General features: G+C 45.2%; 1 protein-coding gene across 1 annotated transcript; it reads right to left on the bottom strand.

Annotated features, from left to right (window-relative positions):
• Window positions 1-7,768: 7,768 nt before the first annotated feature.
• LOC133630912 (C-type isolectin Sp-CL4-like) lies at window positions 7,769-8,742 on the bottom strand. Its single transcript, XM_062022761.1, has 6 exons — window positions 8,717-8,742; window positions 8,558-8,638; window positions 8,354-8,484; window positions 8,147-8,278; window positions 7,966-8,077; window positions 7,769-7,891 (listed from the first exon to the last, which is right to left on the bottom strand). Exons 2-6 carry the CDS (start codon window positions 8,619-8,621, stop codon window positions 7,824-7,826), a joined length of 507 nt encoding a protein of 168 aa, XP_061878745.1. The 5' UTR covers window positions 8,622-8,638; window positions 8,717-8,742; the 3' UTR covers window positions 7,769-7,823.
• Between the last annotated feature and the right edge of the window lie 8,912 nt (window positions 8,743-17,654).

Here is a 17,654-nt window from a genome sequence, read left to right as displayed (position 1 = left end):
GTTAAAAGTGTGGTGGACAAAATGAGACAGAAAAAGAAGTGGCATAAAACACGTCCTAAAAAGTCAGAGAAAGTTGTACATGTAAACAAACTACGGTGAGTTCAAGGACCGCCAAAATTAGTAGGACAAAACGGCGCTCGCCAAATCCTCGAATCAGTGAAGCATGTTTAATATAAACAGTGTGCTTTATAACAATTAGGGAGGTTTGTGTCAAGTTTGTCCTCCTACAGAAACCATATTAACACAAAAAATATATTTTTTCCCCCTCATCTTTTTCCATTTTTCATACATTTTTGAAAAAGCTCCAGAGAGCCACTAGGGCGGTGCTAAAGAGCCGCGGGTTGCCGACCCCCGCACTAGGAGGTTAACCCCTTTACTACTGTTACCCCAGGTGGCCCTTGGCAAAGGCCTAGTACCTGACTGCCCCCTAGCCAGGGATACGGTGAAGACCTCAACGGCGGAGCAGGCGGAAGACGGTAGATTTAAGAACTACCACAACGGCTGCGATGGCGGAAGAAGGCTGCAGCAGAAAAGGGTCCCCAGTCGTCTTGGACTCCATGCCTCTGGACCCTAACCCGATTCTGTCAAGGATTGTGTGGTGACTGTCTGTGCACCAGTCTCCACACCTAAAACAAAGTCACGCACAGGGATCCTCCATAAAGGGATACACCCCTACCAGGAGGATCGTCATACTCGTTCGTGTGACCGCCGATAAGATAATAAATGCTCATGGTCAATGACTAATGTTGGAAGCAGATCAGAATCATATCCAAATTTAAGTGTTACTTCTTTCTAAACTCCTATAGTCATATAAAGAATAGCTAGTATTCTTCCCTCTTTTGAGTCTCATAGTAAGGTGTCAGCCTTCTAGATTGGAATGTGTCAGAGTAGAGATAACTCGGAGTAGTCTAAACAACGGGAGTGGGGGCGAGGGACAGAGGGAAGATCACAGCACTTCTGTGGGTTGGGGGAGACCGATCTAGACTGGGCGAGGGAACGCTGGTGTACTGGGTTGGTCTCACGTTTGTCCTCTAAGCTTGGAGAATAAACCACAAAATACCAACTACTGCCTGGTGATTGAATATAAACATCAGCTTATTGCCATAAAAAGAATCTGGGAGAGACTAGCAATTTAAATTCCCCATTGGAGGAACGCTGGTCAAACGCAACACTAACAATACCCAACACCTCCGTCCGATGGCAGCTCATTTGTCGCTAAGCTAGGGAAAAAGTGGTGGTTTTCATGCAGACGATCAGGAATCGCAGATGGATGCACGTTAAATGAAAGCAGAAGCAAAGACAAATTGTCTGAAGCTTGGGAGTTTATTTAAGTGAAGGAAATGCTGCTCATGTTAAGCCCTCGGAGAAGCAAACCATCACTTTGGGATCTGACATGCCACAGAATTGAACACCGAGCACGACCCGTCGTTCCATGGACCCCATGCTGGACAAAGACAGGAGACAACATTCAGTGTGATGCTGAGACAGACCTTAAGTGAGATGTTTAATCCAATTTACATCCAGAGTTCATCCACACGCAGTTCTCTTTGTTGTGAAAGTTATCAGGCTGACCTTCACGCCACGGGGCAGATTCCAGTGGTCCACTTCCATCGATCCAATTAAAACCAGAAAATCTCTGCCGGGAGGTTGTCGGGAGAGGCGCTGAATACCGGGATTCTCCCGCTAAAAACGGGAGGATTGGCAAGTATGCAGGGTCGTTTCATATTTTCCTCAGAGTTGAGTGATTCTATATTTAGGGACCGAGTCCCTTTGGGACAGAGGACCCTATTGAATTTGAAGCGTTTTATTATTATACCGCCGCCTCTTTGAGCTGTAATTTGACCCCCTTAACATGCTTCAAAACTCACCAAATTGGACACACACATCAGGACTGGCGAAAATTGCGATCTAATCAAAATAGGGACCGAGTCCCTTTGGGACAGAGAACCCTATTGAATTTGTTGCATTTTATTATTATACCGCCGCCTCTTTGAGCTGTAATTTGACCCCCTTAACATGCTTCAAAACTCACCAAATTGGACACACACATCAGGACTGGCGAAAATTGCGATCTAATCAAAAAACCAAACCCCAAACTCAAAATTGCGCTCTAGCGTCCCCTAGGAAGAAAACACAGACAAAACTGCCTGTAACTCCCAGTAGGAATGTCGTAGAGACATGAAACAAAAACCTCTATGTAGGTCTCACTTAGACCTAGATTTTATACACTGACAACCCCCAGCAAAAATCAACAGGAAGTTTTCAATTCCCCCTTCAAAACAAAAGTTGTGTAAAAACAGTCACCTTTTTTCAAACATTATCTCCTCTGAGCGCGTTTGTCGTGTCGGCTTCAAATTAGCACAGGAGAGAGATTGAACCCTTCTGATTAAAAGTTGATGAAAGAGTTTTAATCACTGCTCCGGTTTGGATTTTATGAGCCCTCAAAGTCGGTCCCGTCCATCGCTGCTTGCAGCTTTAATTTTTTAATTGTCTTTGTTCCAAAAATGAAACTGTTACTGACTACCACAATTTATTTTCTTTAATTTCTTGTAGTGTATCTTAAAGCCAGGACGTTGCCATTTGAAATGACTATAGTTTTGTGTCGTGTATGGTCCTAGTACATGTTAAGAGAAGTCCGGGAGTACGTCTCCACCTTGAGCGTTGGCACAGAGAACAGACGACGCATACACAAACATCATCTCTTCTAAATGTTGAGTGGAAAGAAGCTAATGAGCAGGATATGTGTACCAAAGGAGTTCAGCATTTTTTGTTTTGGCAAAGCTCTTGTATTAAAACTCAAAAGGGGTGGAGCTGTGTCCACCCCTTTGGGAGCACATATACCAGCTAGTCAAGAGTATATGTACAGTCGTGGTCAAAAGTTTACATACACTTGTAAAGAACATAATGTCATGGCTGTCTTGAGTTTCCGATAATTTCTACAACTCTTATTTTTTTGTGATGGAGTGATTGGAGCACATACTTGTTGGTCACAAAAAACATTCATGAAGTTTGGTTATTTTATCAATTTACTGAAAATGTGACCAAATCTGCGGGGTCAAAAGTATACATACAGCAATGTTAATATTTGCTTACATGTCCATTGCCAAATTTCACTGCATTAAGGCACTTTTGGTAGCCATCCACAAGCTTCTGGTTGAATGTTTGACCACTCAAATTGGTGCAGTTCAGCTAAATGTGTTGGTTTTCTGACATGGACTTGTTTCTTCAGCATTGTCCACACGTTTAAGTCAGGACTTTGGGAAGGCCATTCTAAAACCTTAACTCTACACTGTAAAAAAAAAATAATCCTATTTTTATGGTTAATTTACTCTGAATTTGTTCTGTAATTTTTCTATTTTTTTTAAATAGTTTATAAAACTGTAGAATTGAAGACATTATCTGTAAATAAACAATCCGCCTGTTATTTTAAGTAATATGCCAGTAATGACAAACTGTATATTTCTATTTTTTTTACAGAAAAATACCAAATTAATTATACACAGCATTTTCTGTTTTCTTAAATTACTTTAAAATTCATGTAAAATTACAGTAATTATCTTTCATTAAATATGTAGCTTGTTATATAAAAGTCTATGTCCGTACTAACAATCTAACACAGGGGTGTCAAACTCAAATACAGAGTGGGCCAAAATTTAAAACTGAACAAAGCCGCGGGCCAAGGTTGAACAAATTAACCTTTTAATAGGGACCCAAACAAGTTTTGCATTGAATATTGAACAAGCAAGGCTTACATAACTTTATAGTGACATGCAAAATCCAGTTTCAAATAATAATAATAATAATAAAAAAATATCAATGGCATATCAAATAAAATGTAAATAAAAATTGAATGCCTCTTTTCTATGTGCAGCCTTCTGAGGTAAATATCAAAATAAACTTTTTCCACAGGCTAATAATAAATTTGAAAATAAAATAACAATAATGAAAATACACCTCCGCTACCACCCAACCCCCCCCCCCCCCCCCCCTCCCACACACACACACACACACACACACACACACACAAACACCTTGTAGCGTCCAGGAAGAGTTAGTGCTGCAAAGGGTTCTGGGTATTTGTTCTGTTGTGTTTATGTTGTGTTACGGTGCGGATGTTCTCCCGAAATGTGTTTGTTATTCTTGTTTGGTGTGGATTCGCAGTGTGGCGTGTATTTCTAACAGTGTTAAAGTTGTTTATACGGGCATCCTCAGTGTAACCTGTATCGCTGTTGATCAAGTATGCGTTGCATTCCCGTGTGGGTTAATTCAGAAGCCGCATATATCTTGTGACTGGGCCGGCACGTTGTTAGAAAGGATGAAAAGTGGACGTGACGACAACTCATAAAGGACATTAAAGGCAGTGCCTTTAAGGCACGCCCCCAAGACTGTGGTCCCGGCGGACTACGAGATATAATGACTGATGAGCACCTTCATTCGATAATGAAGGTTGCCTCAGCTCAAAGCCTGATCCCCGACATTAATGAACTAGCGTCCAAGAAAAGATGGCATGTATCTGGCTTGGGCACATCAGATTAGATCAATGTGTTGCAAACTGAGCAGTTTAAAGTCCTGAATGGTTGGTTTATTCATTGTTATTTTATTTTCAAATTTTGTTATTTTATTTTCAAATGTATTAGCCTGTGGAAAAAGTTAATGTTGATATTTACCTCAGAAAGCTGCAAATAGAAAAGAGGCTTTCAATTTTTATTTAAATTGTATTTGATATGCCCTTGATATTTTTTAATTATTATTATCATTATTATTATTATTATTTGAAACTGGATTTTGCATGTCACTATAAAGTTATATAAGCCTTGCTTGTTTAATATTCAATGCAAAACTTGTTTGGGTCCCCATTAAAAGGTTAATTTGTTCAACCTTGGCCCGCGGCTTTGTTCAGTTTTAAATTTTGTCCCACTCTGTATTTGAGGTTGACACCCCTGCATTAATCTATCATTAATCATCTTTCATGTTTTCCTCCTTGCATACTGCATTCACAGCACCAGCGTTCAGAAATGTGGGCGTGTCTGTGCCTGCTAGGAGGCATGGAAATGATGGAATATTTGCATACTTTCTAAATGTTTTGCTTTAGATTTAGCCTTTAGCCATCTAAATTTAACAATGTAACACATTTTTGGGCTTGCGAGGGGTGCTGGAGCCTATCTCAGCCGCATTCGGGCGGAAGGCGGGGTCCGTGGGTGAATAATGTAAACTCACTACACTGGTAGTTTTTAGTGCTTCCACAGCGAGATATAAGTTAGAGCTTTACACTACTTTACATTAGAAATGGCAACAGCAGAGGATGAATGTCCCATAACAAGAAGATAGAGAAAAAGAAGAAGTTTAACGACTACGGCATCGGCAAGGACTACAGTGGCGGACATGCGCAAATTTTCAGGACTTATGCAGATCTCAAATACACATCAGCAGGTACCAAAACTCAACTTTATCAGTATTTATTGCCACCTTTCCCAACTTCTTTGTCACGTGTTGCTGGCATCAAATTCTAAAGTTAATGATTATTTGCAACAAAAAAAAACGGTTATCAGTTTGAACATCAAATATGTTGTCTTTGTAGCATATTCAACTGAATATGAGTTGAAAATGACTTGCAAATCATTGTATTCCGTTTATATTTACATCGAACACAATTTCCCAACTCATATGGAAACGGGGTTTGTAGTCTGAATAATACGGTATTCCAACTGTATCAGCTCGAAAAGTGGGATTTCACTTTTGCATTCGCAACACCTCATAGGTAAATGTCCGCGCCAAATGAAAGCAGAACCAGAAACAAATTGTCTGATGCGTGAAGTTTATTGAAATGAAAGTGAAAACGTGTTTACAACAATCACTTTGGGATCTGACACGGCACAGAATCGTTCCATGGACCCCAAGCTGGACAAAGACAGGAGACAAGGTTCAGTGTGATGCTGGGACGGACGTTAAGTGAGATGTTTAGTTCAACTTACAGCCAGCGTTCGTCAACACGCAGTCCTCGTTGTCGTCGAAGTTATCGGGCTGACCTTCACGCCAAGGAGCAGTCTCCAGTGGTTCACCTCCACGGACCCAATTAAAACCATCCTGAAGCGAAGACAAACGTGCTAAACATCTCTTCATCCACTTACCACCATCATAATCAATGTGTAGGCTGCTTACTGGTCCTCTTTTGGCACCGATCCAGTAGCGAAGTCGCACCGGAACCGTATCAAACATCATACACAGCAGCCTTTTGTGCTCTTCATCATTTTGCACTTTGACCACAGCACCGCCGACTAATTGACACCCTGAGGATGACCTGTGCCTTCTTTCTCTTCGACTCACCAGAGGTGTGACGTCTTCAATCTCGTTCCACCGTCCTCGGCCTCACCTCAGGTTCTCAGCTCTTAAATACTCACCACGACGTCTGAAGTCATGCCAATGCTACATATGAAGATTGCTCACATTATCATGGACCCGCCTTTTCAATCAGGCAAATCATTTTTCACTGCCAATTTGTATACTTCATACAAACAAGGAACACATGGATTCAGTTCTCTGTTTAAAGCCGGGTCTCTGAGATCATTGACTGACTTCGCTGGTCATCAAGATTGGTGAGACTTGGACAAAATCAAAAATCTTACGGTACAAATACAGCACAAAGTGTTAATATTCCCCCGCTTCTTATTTTTCTCTCCGTTTTAATCATGGATTGCAACGCTGGAGTTAGTCCCTCTCCTTCGACTGTGTAGCCCAGATGGTGACTATTGAGCGTAGTAAGTATTAATTCAATCACACTGTGAACGACTCTCGCTGTCGTCCGGGTACGCAGGACCACCAAGGAAGGACATTCTGCTGCTTACTGCTCCCCTCACCTCCCAGGGGATGAACAAGGGGATGGGTCAAATGCAGTGTGGACATTTGACACTTACTGTATATCCCTCACATGTAAAAGGACGGCGTGGCGCGATTGGGAGAGTGGAACCTGAGGGTTCCTGGTTCAATGCCCATCTACCAACTTTGTCACGGCCGTTGTGTCCTTGAGCAAGACACTTCACCCTTGCTCCTGATGGGTGGTGGTTAGGGTCTTGCATGGCAGCTCCTGCCATCAGTGTGTGAATGTGTGTGTGAATGGGTGAATGTGGAAATAGTGTCAAAGCGCTTTGAGTACCTTGAAGGTAGAAAAGAGCTATACAAGTGTGAGGAGGCGTGGCCGGCAGACCTGCAGCGAGGCGGGGCGCGCCGGGACCGGCTCCGAGATGGATGTCAGGTGCGTGGATCGCCCACCTTGGCGCAATTCTATAATCACCTGGCAGTGTGTAGAAGGGCAGCAGCCGAGAACGTCGGGCAGAAGGAGTTGGAGAGCCAGCAATACATGCAGCGCGGAAGCGACCGAAAGCAAGATGAAGATGAAGACGACGACGACGACGACGCGTGAGGCTGGAAAGCGAACCGTAGAGCGAGCAGTTGGGAAAAGGAGCTGAAAAGCGACCCGACGACACAGAGGTTTATTGAAAAATAAACAAAGTCACGAAACTGCTCGAAGTCATGTCTGGCCTTGGTGGTCCATGGAACCCGGAGGGAGGAAGACCTCCACAACAAGTATTACCCATTTACCATTTATTTAAAGAAAATGAGCTAAAGATTCCAAATACAATAGCTCGAAAAGTGTGATTTAAATTTTACATTCGCCACCCAATAGAAAAAAAGTTCACGTCCAATGAAAGCAGAAGCAGAAACAAACTGTCTGATGCTTGAAGTTTATTGGAATGAAAGTAAAAGCGTGTTTGTGCTCTTGAGTAGACAAACAGCGCGGCTCCTCGTGCCCTTGGAGAAGCAAACAATCACTTTGCGATCTGACATGGCACGGAGCTTAACTCGGAGCACGGCCCGTCGTTGATTGGACCCCAAGCTGGACAAAGACAGGAGACAACGTTCAGTGTGATGCTGAGACGGACGTTAAGCGAGATGTTTAGTTCAACTTACAGCCAGAGTTCATCCACACGCAGTTCTCATTGCCGTTGAAGTTATCAGGCTGACCTTCACGCCAAGGAGCAGTCTCCAGTGGTTCACCTCCATTGATCCATTCAAAAGCATCCTGAAATGAAGACAAACGTGCTAAACATCTCTTCATTAAATTATCATCATCAGTATGTTGGCTGCTTACTGGTCCTCTTTTGGCACCAATCCAGTAGTGGAGTCGAAGCGGAAAAGCAGCAAACATCATACACACCAGCTTTTTGTGCTCGTCATGGCTTGTCAATTTGACCACAGCACCGTCGTCTAATTGACACCCTTCCTGATAGATAGACAAAGTAGAAGATCAGGACCAGAAGATTTTTACTGTAGCTGCTTTTGTTTACTGGAGTCTCACCTGGGCTTCCTTGAAAGTCATCTGGGAGGTTAAAAATTTGATGCAGCTGTCATCGTTCAGGCGGTACTCCCCAGCATCACATGGCTGCAGCTCGGTGGTGGCACAAAGAGCAGCCACCTCTGCATCAGTCCCTGTGACACAAAATACTGTCAGCTTTTACCCGCTGCTCGTCAGAGTAAACATTACTGACGCTTTGTTTATTACAAGAATAAGCAGGGGCGACCATCAAAGCCCCCATCAGGAGGATAGTTGTCACAGCAGAAGGCATGGCTCAGAATGACCGACCTGCAAACGGAACAATGTTAAAACGGAACAATGTTAATTGTACTGCATCAACCTCTGCCATCTTTCTCTTCTACTCACCAGAGATGTGTGGTGTTCAATCTCGCTCCACCGTCTTCAACTTCACCTCAAGTTCTCAGCTCCTAAATACTCACCGTGACGCCTGAGGACATGCCACTGTTACATATGAAGATTGTTCACATTAACATGGCGCCACCTTTTTTGGTCTTAGTCATATTTGATCAGGCAAATACAGACAATATATTTGTTCTGACAGACGTCCAAGCAGCTGAGCTTTGCCACAAAAGAGCCACATCGTCGGTTGCTGGCTTGGCACAAGAGCCCGGGCATTTGTGTACGTCAGCGACAACCTAAATCAAGACACCATTTGTAGTTATCACATCGGAACTGCTAAATGACTTTGCAGAGTCCACCAGCACTAGTGGAGCATGTTGGGTGGATTGCAAATGGAACATGCAGTGGAAGAAGTCAATCAATCAATCAATGTTTAGTTATATTGTAACGACCTGGTCGCATCGTGGTGCGAGGTGTTCTCCCAAGGATGCAGATGGGCTCGGACACAGCTTGCAGGTAGGAAAAATGATTTATTCAGGAACTAACTCAGACAGGAAAAAACAAAAACGACTAGCGTGGGAGCTAGCAAGCAAAATAATATAGCATGAGAGCTAGCAGGAAACAAAGTGGTCGTTAGCTGTTGCGTGAAAGCAAATTAGGAAGCCAGCCAGAGTGCCGCCCGGGCGAAGACTAAATAGCCCTCTGATTAGTGCCCGGACAACAGGTGAGCGTCTCGAACACTAACCAGAGGCAGCTGAGCATAATCTGCCGTCATGACAACAGAAACGAACAAACACAAGGTGCTGAAAACACATGTGACTAGAAAACGTAAACAAACTATGATCCGGGCAGCGGATCCTAACAGTACCCCCCCCTAAAAGGACAGATTCCAGATGTCCCTTGAAAACAAAAAAACAACTGGAACCCAAAAAAAACAAGCAATAATTCACGAGTCAAGGGCGGGCGGGGGGGGTGACTTGGTGGTGGGTCGCCAGGCCACGTGTCCCCGAATCCACCGGGGAAGGGTCAGGTGGCGGCGGCGAATGGAACGCCGCCGCCGCTGGCGAGGCGGGCGAGGCGGGCGACCACGGTAAGGCCACATTCGTGGCCGCCGAGAAGGTGGGCGTGAGTGGCGCCAGAATTTCAGCAGCCTCTGAGTCCTGCAACAAAGTCTTGAATGTCGCTGCTGTTTGCGCCACTGGCGTCCCTTCACTGACCTCGAGGGCTGCATGCGGGGACCTGCTTTCCGCTTGCGCCGCCGGACCACTCGAGGTCGCTGAGATGTCGCCGTGGAAGCGGTAGGAGTCGACGTCGCCGTGGAAGCCGGAGGAGTCGACGTCGCCGTGGCAGCCGGAGGAGTCGCCGTCGCCGTGGCAGCCGGAGTCGCTGTCGTGGCAGCCGGAGTCGCTGTCGTGGCAGCAGGAATCGCTGTCGTGGCAGCAGGAGTCGCTGTCGTGGCAGCAGGAGTCGCTGTCGTGGCAGCCGGAGTCGCTGTCGTGGCAGCCGGAGTCGCTGTCGTGGCAGCCGGAGTCGCTGTCGTGGCAGCCGGAGTCGCTGTCGTGGCAGCCGGAGTCGCTGTCGTGGCAGCCGGAGTCGCTGTCGTGGCAGCAGGAGTCGCTGTCGTGGCAGCCGGAGTCGCTGTCGTGGCAGCCGGAGTCGCTGTCGTGGCAGCCGGAGTCGCTGTCGTGGCAGCCGGTGCTGGTGCGAGAACCAGCCGTAGTACAGGTGCTGGTGCGAGAACCAGCCGTGGTGCAGGTGCTGGTGCGAGAACCAGTCGTGGTGCAGGTACTGGTGCGAGAACCAGTCGTGGTGCAGGTACTGGTGCGAGAACCAGTCGTGGTGCAGGTACTGGTGCGAGAACCAGTCGTGGTGCAGGTACTGGTGCGAGAACCAGTCGTGGTGCAGGTACTGGTGCGAGAACCAGTCGTGGTGCAGGTACTGGTGCGGGAACCAGCCGTGGAGCAGGTACTGGTGTGGGAACCAGCCGAGGTGCAGGTACTGGTGCGGGAACCAGCCGAGGTGCAGGTACTGGTGCGGGAACCAGCCGAGGTGCAGGTACTGGTGCGAGAACCAGTCGTGGTGCAGGTACTGGTGCGGGAACCAGCCGAGGTGCAGGTACTGGTGTGGGAACCAGCCGAGGTGCAGGTACTGGTGTGGGAACCAGCCGAGGTGCAGGTACTGGTGTGGGAACCAGCCGAGGTGCAGGTACTGGTGTGGGAACCAGCCGAGGTGCTAGCCTTAGCCTTGGCGCTAGCTTAGGTGCAGGTGGCCTAGCTGGCGGTTGCAGCTTAGCAGGCCGAAAAACCGGTGGTGGCGGCCAGGCAGGAGGTTGTGGCTTAGCCCGCCGAAGGACAGGTGGCGGTGGCCGAGCAGCAGGTTGCGGCTTAGCACGCCGTCGGACTGGTGGCGGTGGCCGAGCAGGAGGTTGCGGCTTAGCACGCCGTTGTGCCACCCCACTCGCACAGCTCCCAGTACTAGCCCCCCCCTCAAAAAGCGGATCCCAGACGCGCTCCTTGCGGATTGGAACCGTCTTCAAGGGTGGGTGGAGGGAGGTCAGGGGGAGGGCAGAATCCTCTCCTCTAAATTGTCCAAAATGTCTCTTCTTACTCCCCACTTGAGACTGGGTGGGAGCACAGGGGGAAAAAATATGTGCAGTGGGCGGAGCAATAGTCACTGGGGGTGGAGCTAGAAAGTCAGGTGACCGGGACTGACTAGGTTTACATTTCACAAAAATGTCCTGATAATGTTTTATCTTAGGATTAAAGTCCTTAGGAGGTGGCTGACAAAAAGGAGCAGAAGAATTTTAAAAAAAATCTTCGTCTCTGACGTCATCCACAGTGGGCGGGATGACGTCATCCGTGTGGGTCTCCAGCTGACTGACAGCCCAATCGGTGAAATGTTTGGCGAAATGGTCAATTGGGTTGCCAAACATCTGAGGAGGGGAATCTTGGGCTGAATGTTGCTTACTGTGTAGTGGTGGAGGAGTCTGTGGGAGTGGCGCGTCTTTGCAGCGAAGTGAAGACCTCGTTGGCGGCTTCCGTCTTCGCTGACGCGTCCGGTGGTGCGGGGGTGTGGCGATGTCCTCGGGCCAAACGGAGTGGATTGGGACCAACCTTCCGTTAGGACCCCATATCAGGTCCTGGCGCTCCGAAGGGGAATAACGGAGAGTCTCCGCCTCCATCGCTCGCAACACCATCCACGCACCTTCGTCCATCTCCTCCGACATGCTCGCTGCGAGAGAACTTCTTCTTGCTGGCTTCCTACTGTGACGACCTGGACGCATCGTGGTGCGAGGTGTTCTCCCAAGGATGCAGACGGGCTCGGACACAGCTTGCAGGTAGGAAAAATGATTTATTCAGGAACTAACTCAGACAGGAAAAAACAAAAACGACTAGCGTGGGAGCTAGCAAGCAAAATAATATAGCATGAGAGCTAGCAGGAAACAAAGTGGTCGTTAGCTGTTGCGTGAAAGCAAATTAGGAAGCCAGCCAGAGTGCCGCCCGGGCGAAGACTAAATAGCCCTCTGATTAGTGCCCGGACAACAGGTGAGCGTCTTGAACACTAACCAGAGGCAGCTGAGCATAATCTGCCGTCATGACAACATAAACGAACAAACACAAGGTGCTGAAAACACATGTGACTAGAAAACGTAAACAAACTATGATCCGGGCAGCGGATCCTAACATATATAGCCCTAAATCACGAGTGTCTCAAAGGGCTGCACAAGAAACAACGACCTCCTCGGCTCAGATCCCACATCAGGGCAAGGAAAAACTCAACCCAACGGGACAATGAGAAACCTTGGAGGGGACCGCAGATGTGGGGACCCCCCCACCCCCCTGGGCGACCGGTGCGATGGACGTCGAGTGGATAATAGTGAGAGTCCAGTCCATAGTGGATCCAACATAATAGTGAGAGTCCAGTCCATAGTGGATCCAACATAATAGTGAGAGTCCAGTCCATAGTGGATCCAACATAATAGTGAGAGTCCAGTCCATAGTGGATCTAACATAATAGTGAGAGTCCAGTCCATAGTGGATCCAACATAATAGTGAGAGTCCAGTCCATAGTGGATCTAACATAATAGTGAGAGTCCAGTCCATAGTGGATCCAACATAATAGTGAGAGTCCAGTCCATAGTGGATCCAACATAATAGTGAGAGTCCAGTCCATAGTGGATCTAACATAATAGTGAGAGTCCAGTCCATAGTGGATCCAACATAATAGTGAGAGTCCAGTCCATAGTGGATCTAACATAATAGTGAGAGTCCAGTCCATAGTGGATCTAACATAATAGTTAGAGTCCAGTCCATAGTGGATCTAACATAATAGTGAGAGTCCAGTCCATAGTGGATCTAACATAATAGTGAGAGTCCAGTCCATAGTGGATCCAACATAATAGTGAGAGTCCAGTCCATAGTGGATCCAACATAATAGTGAGAGTCCAGTCCATAGTGGATCCAACATAATAGTGAGAGTCCAGTCCATAGTGGATCCAACATAATCGTGAGAGTCCAGTCCATAGTGGATCCATCATAATAGTGAGAGTCCAGTCCATAGTGGGGCCAGCAGGAGACCATCCCGAGCGGAGACAGGTCAGCAGCGCAGAGACGTCCCCAACTGATGCACAGACGAGTGGTCCACCCTGGGTCCTGACTTTGGACAGCCAGCGCTTCATCCTTGGCCACCGAACCTGTGCCCCCCCCCCATCCCCCTCCCCGAAGGTGTTAGAATAATTATGTATATATTATCACACTAACTTTATGCTTAAGGGCCGTTGCTATAAATGATTGTCAATTGTGCTGAAGTGGTATTTTTGTATCTGTGCAAGCAGGCTGTTCAAAAGATTGCCAGCAGTCTTTATCAGTGTTGATTCCAGACTCGGCCTGCTGATTGCCAAGGCCGAACACCGCCGTGACGCAGACAGAGCAGAGACAAGGCGATATGACCTTCGTCACCTAATTTTTATTTATTCTATAATCATACATTGTGTCTAACTGGAGTTGTCGAGATTACCCCCTTCCCTCAGCCACAGCTTCAGTGATGAAATAGGGCCCTTCCAAATAAATAGAGGAGGCGCGCGGGCTTGACTTTTAGAACGTAGTTTGGATCTGTAACTAGAATACAGCCCAAAACACGTGTCTCCTCGAGCTCGTCCATCGAGAGCCTTCTGACCTACTGTATTACAGAATGGTACGGCAGCTGCACTGCAGCAGACAGGGAGAGGCTGCAAAGAGTGGTCAAGACGGCTCAGAAGATCATCTGCCGCCCTCTCCCCTCTCTGATGGACATCTACACCTCCCGCTGCCTCAACAGAGCCAGTGCCATCATCAAGGACAGCACCCACCCTGGCTCTGACCTGTTCCACCTGCTGCCCTCTGGGAAGCACTACAGGTGCATTAAAACCAAGACGAACAGGCTAAAGAACAGCTTCTTCCCCAGGGCCATAACCACCCTGAACAGACTTCCCCATTGACCCTCATAACTGCCTTTTCTTCGGTGCAATAATCCATTTCACCAACCACCCTGTTTCATGTACATATTCATTTCACCCACTGTATAGAGTGTACATTTGTTTTATCGCACCGTATGGAATGGCCTCAATCTCGTTACCCTGCGTAATGACAATAAAGCTGATTCTTCTGAATTGAACTCTGACTCTGCATGATTCCTTGCTTCTTGTCTGATTATTAGATGTCATCAGTGTTAGAACCTGACAGAAGGAGAAGGGGGCAGAGCAGAAAAGAAAGGGCAGATCAACTGGTCTAAAAGGGGGGTCTTTTTAAAGGCTAGAGTATACAAATGAGTTTTAAGATGGGACTTAAATGATTCTAGCATCTCTAACTGTTACTGCTGTTACTGTCGTCTTCATAAGTCTTACCAAACAAAAAGTTCCACCATCATCACCTTGCCCAATGCAGGCTTATGATTCATCACTGAATGTGACTTCCATTCAGTCATCCATAGTCCACGACTGCCTTTCCATAGCACATCATAACTTTGTTTTGTTTTCTGTTTAGGTGTTAATGATAGCTTTGTATTTGAGATGTTCTGTGTTTAAATCTCATTTACAAACGGTGACTCTTGTTGCCGCCCATTTGTTTTGCTGTACATTTACTGTTTTTAAGACATATTGCTTCAATGTTTTGACGTTTCACTTGGTTTCACTTTAGACACAGCTGACTGTGAACAATCAACATCTTTTGCAACATTGCGCGATGATTTACTGTCTTGAGGAACTTTGATCATCATCTCATGTGTTTCAATTGACATCTCTGGTGTTGGAGCCATGATTCATGTCAATCCACCTGGTGCAACAGCTCTCCAAGGTTTAAACGCTGACTAATGAATAGCTTTAATCTGATGCAGGCTTTGGAAATGAATATGTACAGGCTGATTCCATATTCTTTTCCTCTGAATTGAGTCATCCCATAATTTTAACTCTGTTTGATCTAAAATGAAACTGTTCCTAACACAATTTATTTCCTTGATTTGATTTAGTGTTTCTTAAAGCCAGAGTGTTGCCATTCGGGATGAATAAAGTTTTGTGTCATGTCAGAGCTGATTTCTTCAAACACTTTTTGTAAAAATCCTAGTTTTCCTTCAAAAACAAAACTTACTGACAGTGACCTTTGTGAAGCTAAATGACAACTGTCGAATATGATTCAAGTATTTCCTAATATGTATATTACAATTTATGTTTCTCATACATGTTGTAAGAGAGGTCAGGGAGTACGTCTCCACCTAGAGCATTGGCACAGAGAACAGACGACGCACAAACAAACTTAATCTCTTGTTAATGTTGAGTAGAAAGAAGCTAATGAGGAGGATATGTGTACCAAAGGAGTTTGCAATTTTTTGTTTTCCCAAAGCTCTTGAAATGAAACTCAAAGGAGTGGAGTTTTCCCATCCTTTTGGTGCACACACACCACATATACCAATACTGCTCCATCACAACCAGGCCTGGCCCTAACCAATCTGGCGCCCTAGGCAAGATTTTAGGTGGCGCCCCCCCACATCGGCAGTGAAGTGTATATACTCACAAGAAACCGAATAGTTTTGTTTTTTGACCTTTTTTTTTTACTTAAAGAAAGCAAATTAACATATTATATGAGAATGTTATGTTATGATTATCTTCAACCCAATCACAGCAGTGCTCAAATTAAAAAACAGCATTCCCTCTCATGTGATATTGCTTAATTAACATTAATGATGTGCACTTTAACAACTAGGCTTACAACTATACCTAATATATAAAGGGGTGGAAAAGTGACTATTACCTGCAGGGCAAACATTAGCTAACCAGAAGGCAATAATAATGTAAACAAAAAACACCTGCTTAAAAGATCTAATACAAATGTCCCTGAGGAATGTAAGGTGGGAGTACTGTAATTACCTAACGTTACATTATTATTTTCCATAACAATTAGGCCCCCTCCACAATATTAACCCGACGTTAAAACAGAATTAGCTATTTATTGATTAGCAATTGCCAAATCATGTAACATTAGCTTAATGCTAAAAAGCCAGGTTACTATCACATTCTGTAACAGACAAATAATTTCATGTAGGCTAACGTTACCTACCTGCTACCTCTGTCTTTTTCTCGTTTCTCCTCCTCTTCTTTTCTCTTTTTTCTTCCCTGGGCACCTGACAGTTTTGGCCGTTTTGACATCTTGTGTTGATTTTTTGATGTGGTGACGTCCAAAAAGAGTCATGATACAGGAAGGGGGGGGGGGGGGGGTAATGTTGTAACAAATAATATTTCTATTAAATAATCTTTACTTTGCATTTTAATTAACGTGGGATTATTTTTTGTATTTAGAAATAAGAGTACCAACTTTTTTTTCTTTTTTTTTTCTCCAACATTTATGGCACTGGCGTGGCGCCCCCTGATGGACGGCGCCCTTAGCATTTGCCTATACGGCCTATGCCACGGGCCGGCCATGTTTTCGCCTTGCATAGGACAGTTTTAACTTGCACTTACAGATGTAGCGACTAACTGTAGTTACTGACAGTGGATTTCTGAAGTGTTCCTGAGCCCATGTGGTGATATCCTTTACACACTGATGTCGCTTGTTGATGCAGTACAGCCTGAGGGATCGAAGGTCACGGGCATAGCTGCTTACGTGCAGTGATTTCTCCAGATTCTCTGAACCCTTTGATGATATTACGGACCGTAGATGGTGAAATCCCTAAATTCCTTGCAATAGCTGGTTGAGAAAGGTTTTTCTTAAACTGTTCAACAATTTGCTCACACAGTTGTTGACAAAGTGGTGACCCTCGCCCCATCCTTGTTTGTGAATGACTAAGCATTTCATGGAATCTACTTTCATACCCAATCATGGCACCCACCTGTTCCCAATTTGCCTGTTCACCTGTGGGATGTTCCAAATAAGTGTTTGATGAGCATTCCTCAACTTTATCAGTATTTATTGCCACCTTTCCCAACTTCTTTGCCACGTGTTGCTGGCATCAAATTCTAAATTTGATTATTTGCAGAAAAAAAAATGTTTATCAGTTTGAACATCAAATATGTTGTCTTTGTAGCATATTCAACTGAATATGGGTTGAAAATGATTTGCAAATCATTGTATACCGTTTATATTTACATCTAACACAATTTCCCAACACATATGGAAACGGGGTTTGTACATTCAAGATTTAGGATTTCGATTTGCGATTTAGATTTAACGTTTATATTTAATGTTTGTATTCAAAATATATATTTAACATTTAGATTTCACATTTACTGTATATCCCTCATTAAATGTATCCTTCACATGTAAAGAAAATGAGCTGCAAGCGAGAAAGGTGAGCTAAAGATTCCAAATACATTAGCTCGAAAACTGTGATTTAAATTTTACATTCGGCACCTAATAGATAAAATGTTAACGTCAAATGCAAGCAGAAGCAGAAACAAACTGTCTGATGCTTGAAGTTT

Source organism: Entelurus aequoreus, linkage group LG02 (genome assembly GCF_033978785.1).
Source record: "Entelurus aequoreus isolate RoL-2023_Sb linkage group LG02, RoL_Eaeq_v1.1, whole genome shotgun sequence".
NCBI lineage: Eukaryota > Metazoa > Chordata > Actinopteri > Syngnathiformes > Syngnathidae > Entelurus > Entelurus aequoreus.
Note: the sequence above shows the minus strand (reverse complement) of the source record. Positions and strands in the feature narration are given on the sequence as shown.

Coding starts and splice junctions, on each gene's coding strand:
- LOC133630912 (XM_062022761.1), bottom strand. CDS start 8,621: ATGCCTTCTGCTGTGACAACTATCCTCCTGATGGGGGCTTTGATGGTC. Junction 8,485..8,557: donor GGTCGCCCCTGCTTATTCTT/GTAATAAACAAA, acceptor TTTGTGTCACAG/GGACTGATGCAGAGGTGGCT. Junction 8,279..8,353: donor TGACTTTCAAGGAAGCCCAG/GTGAGACTCCAG, acceptor TCTATCTATCAG/GAAGGGTGTCAATTAGACGA.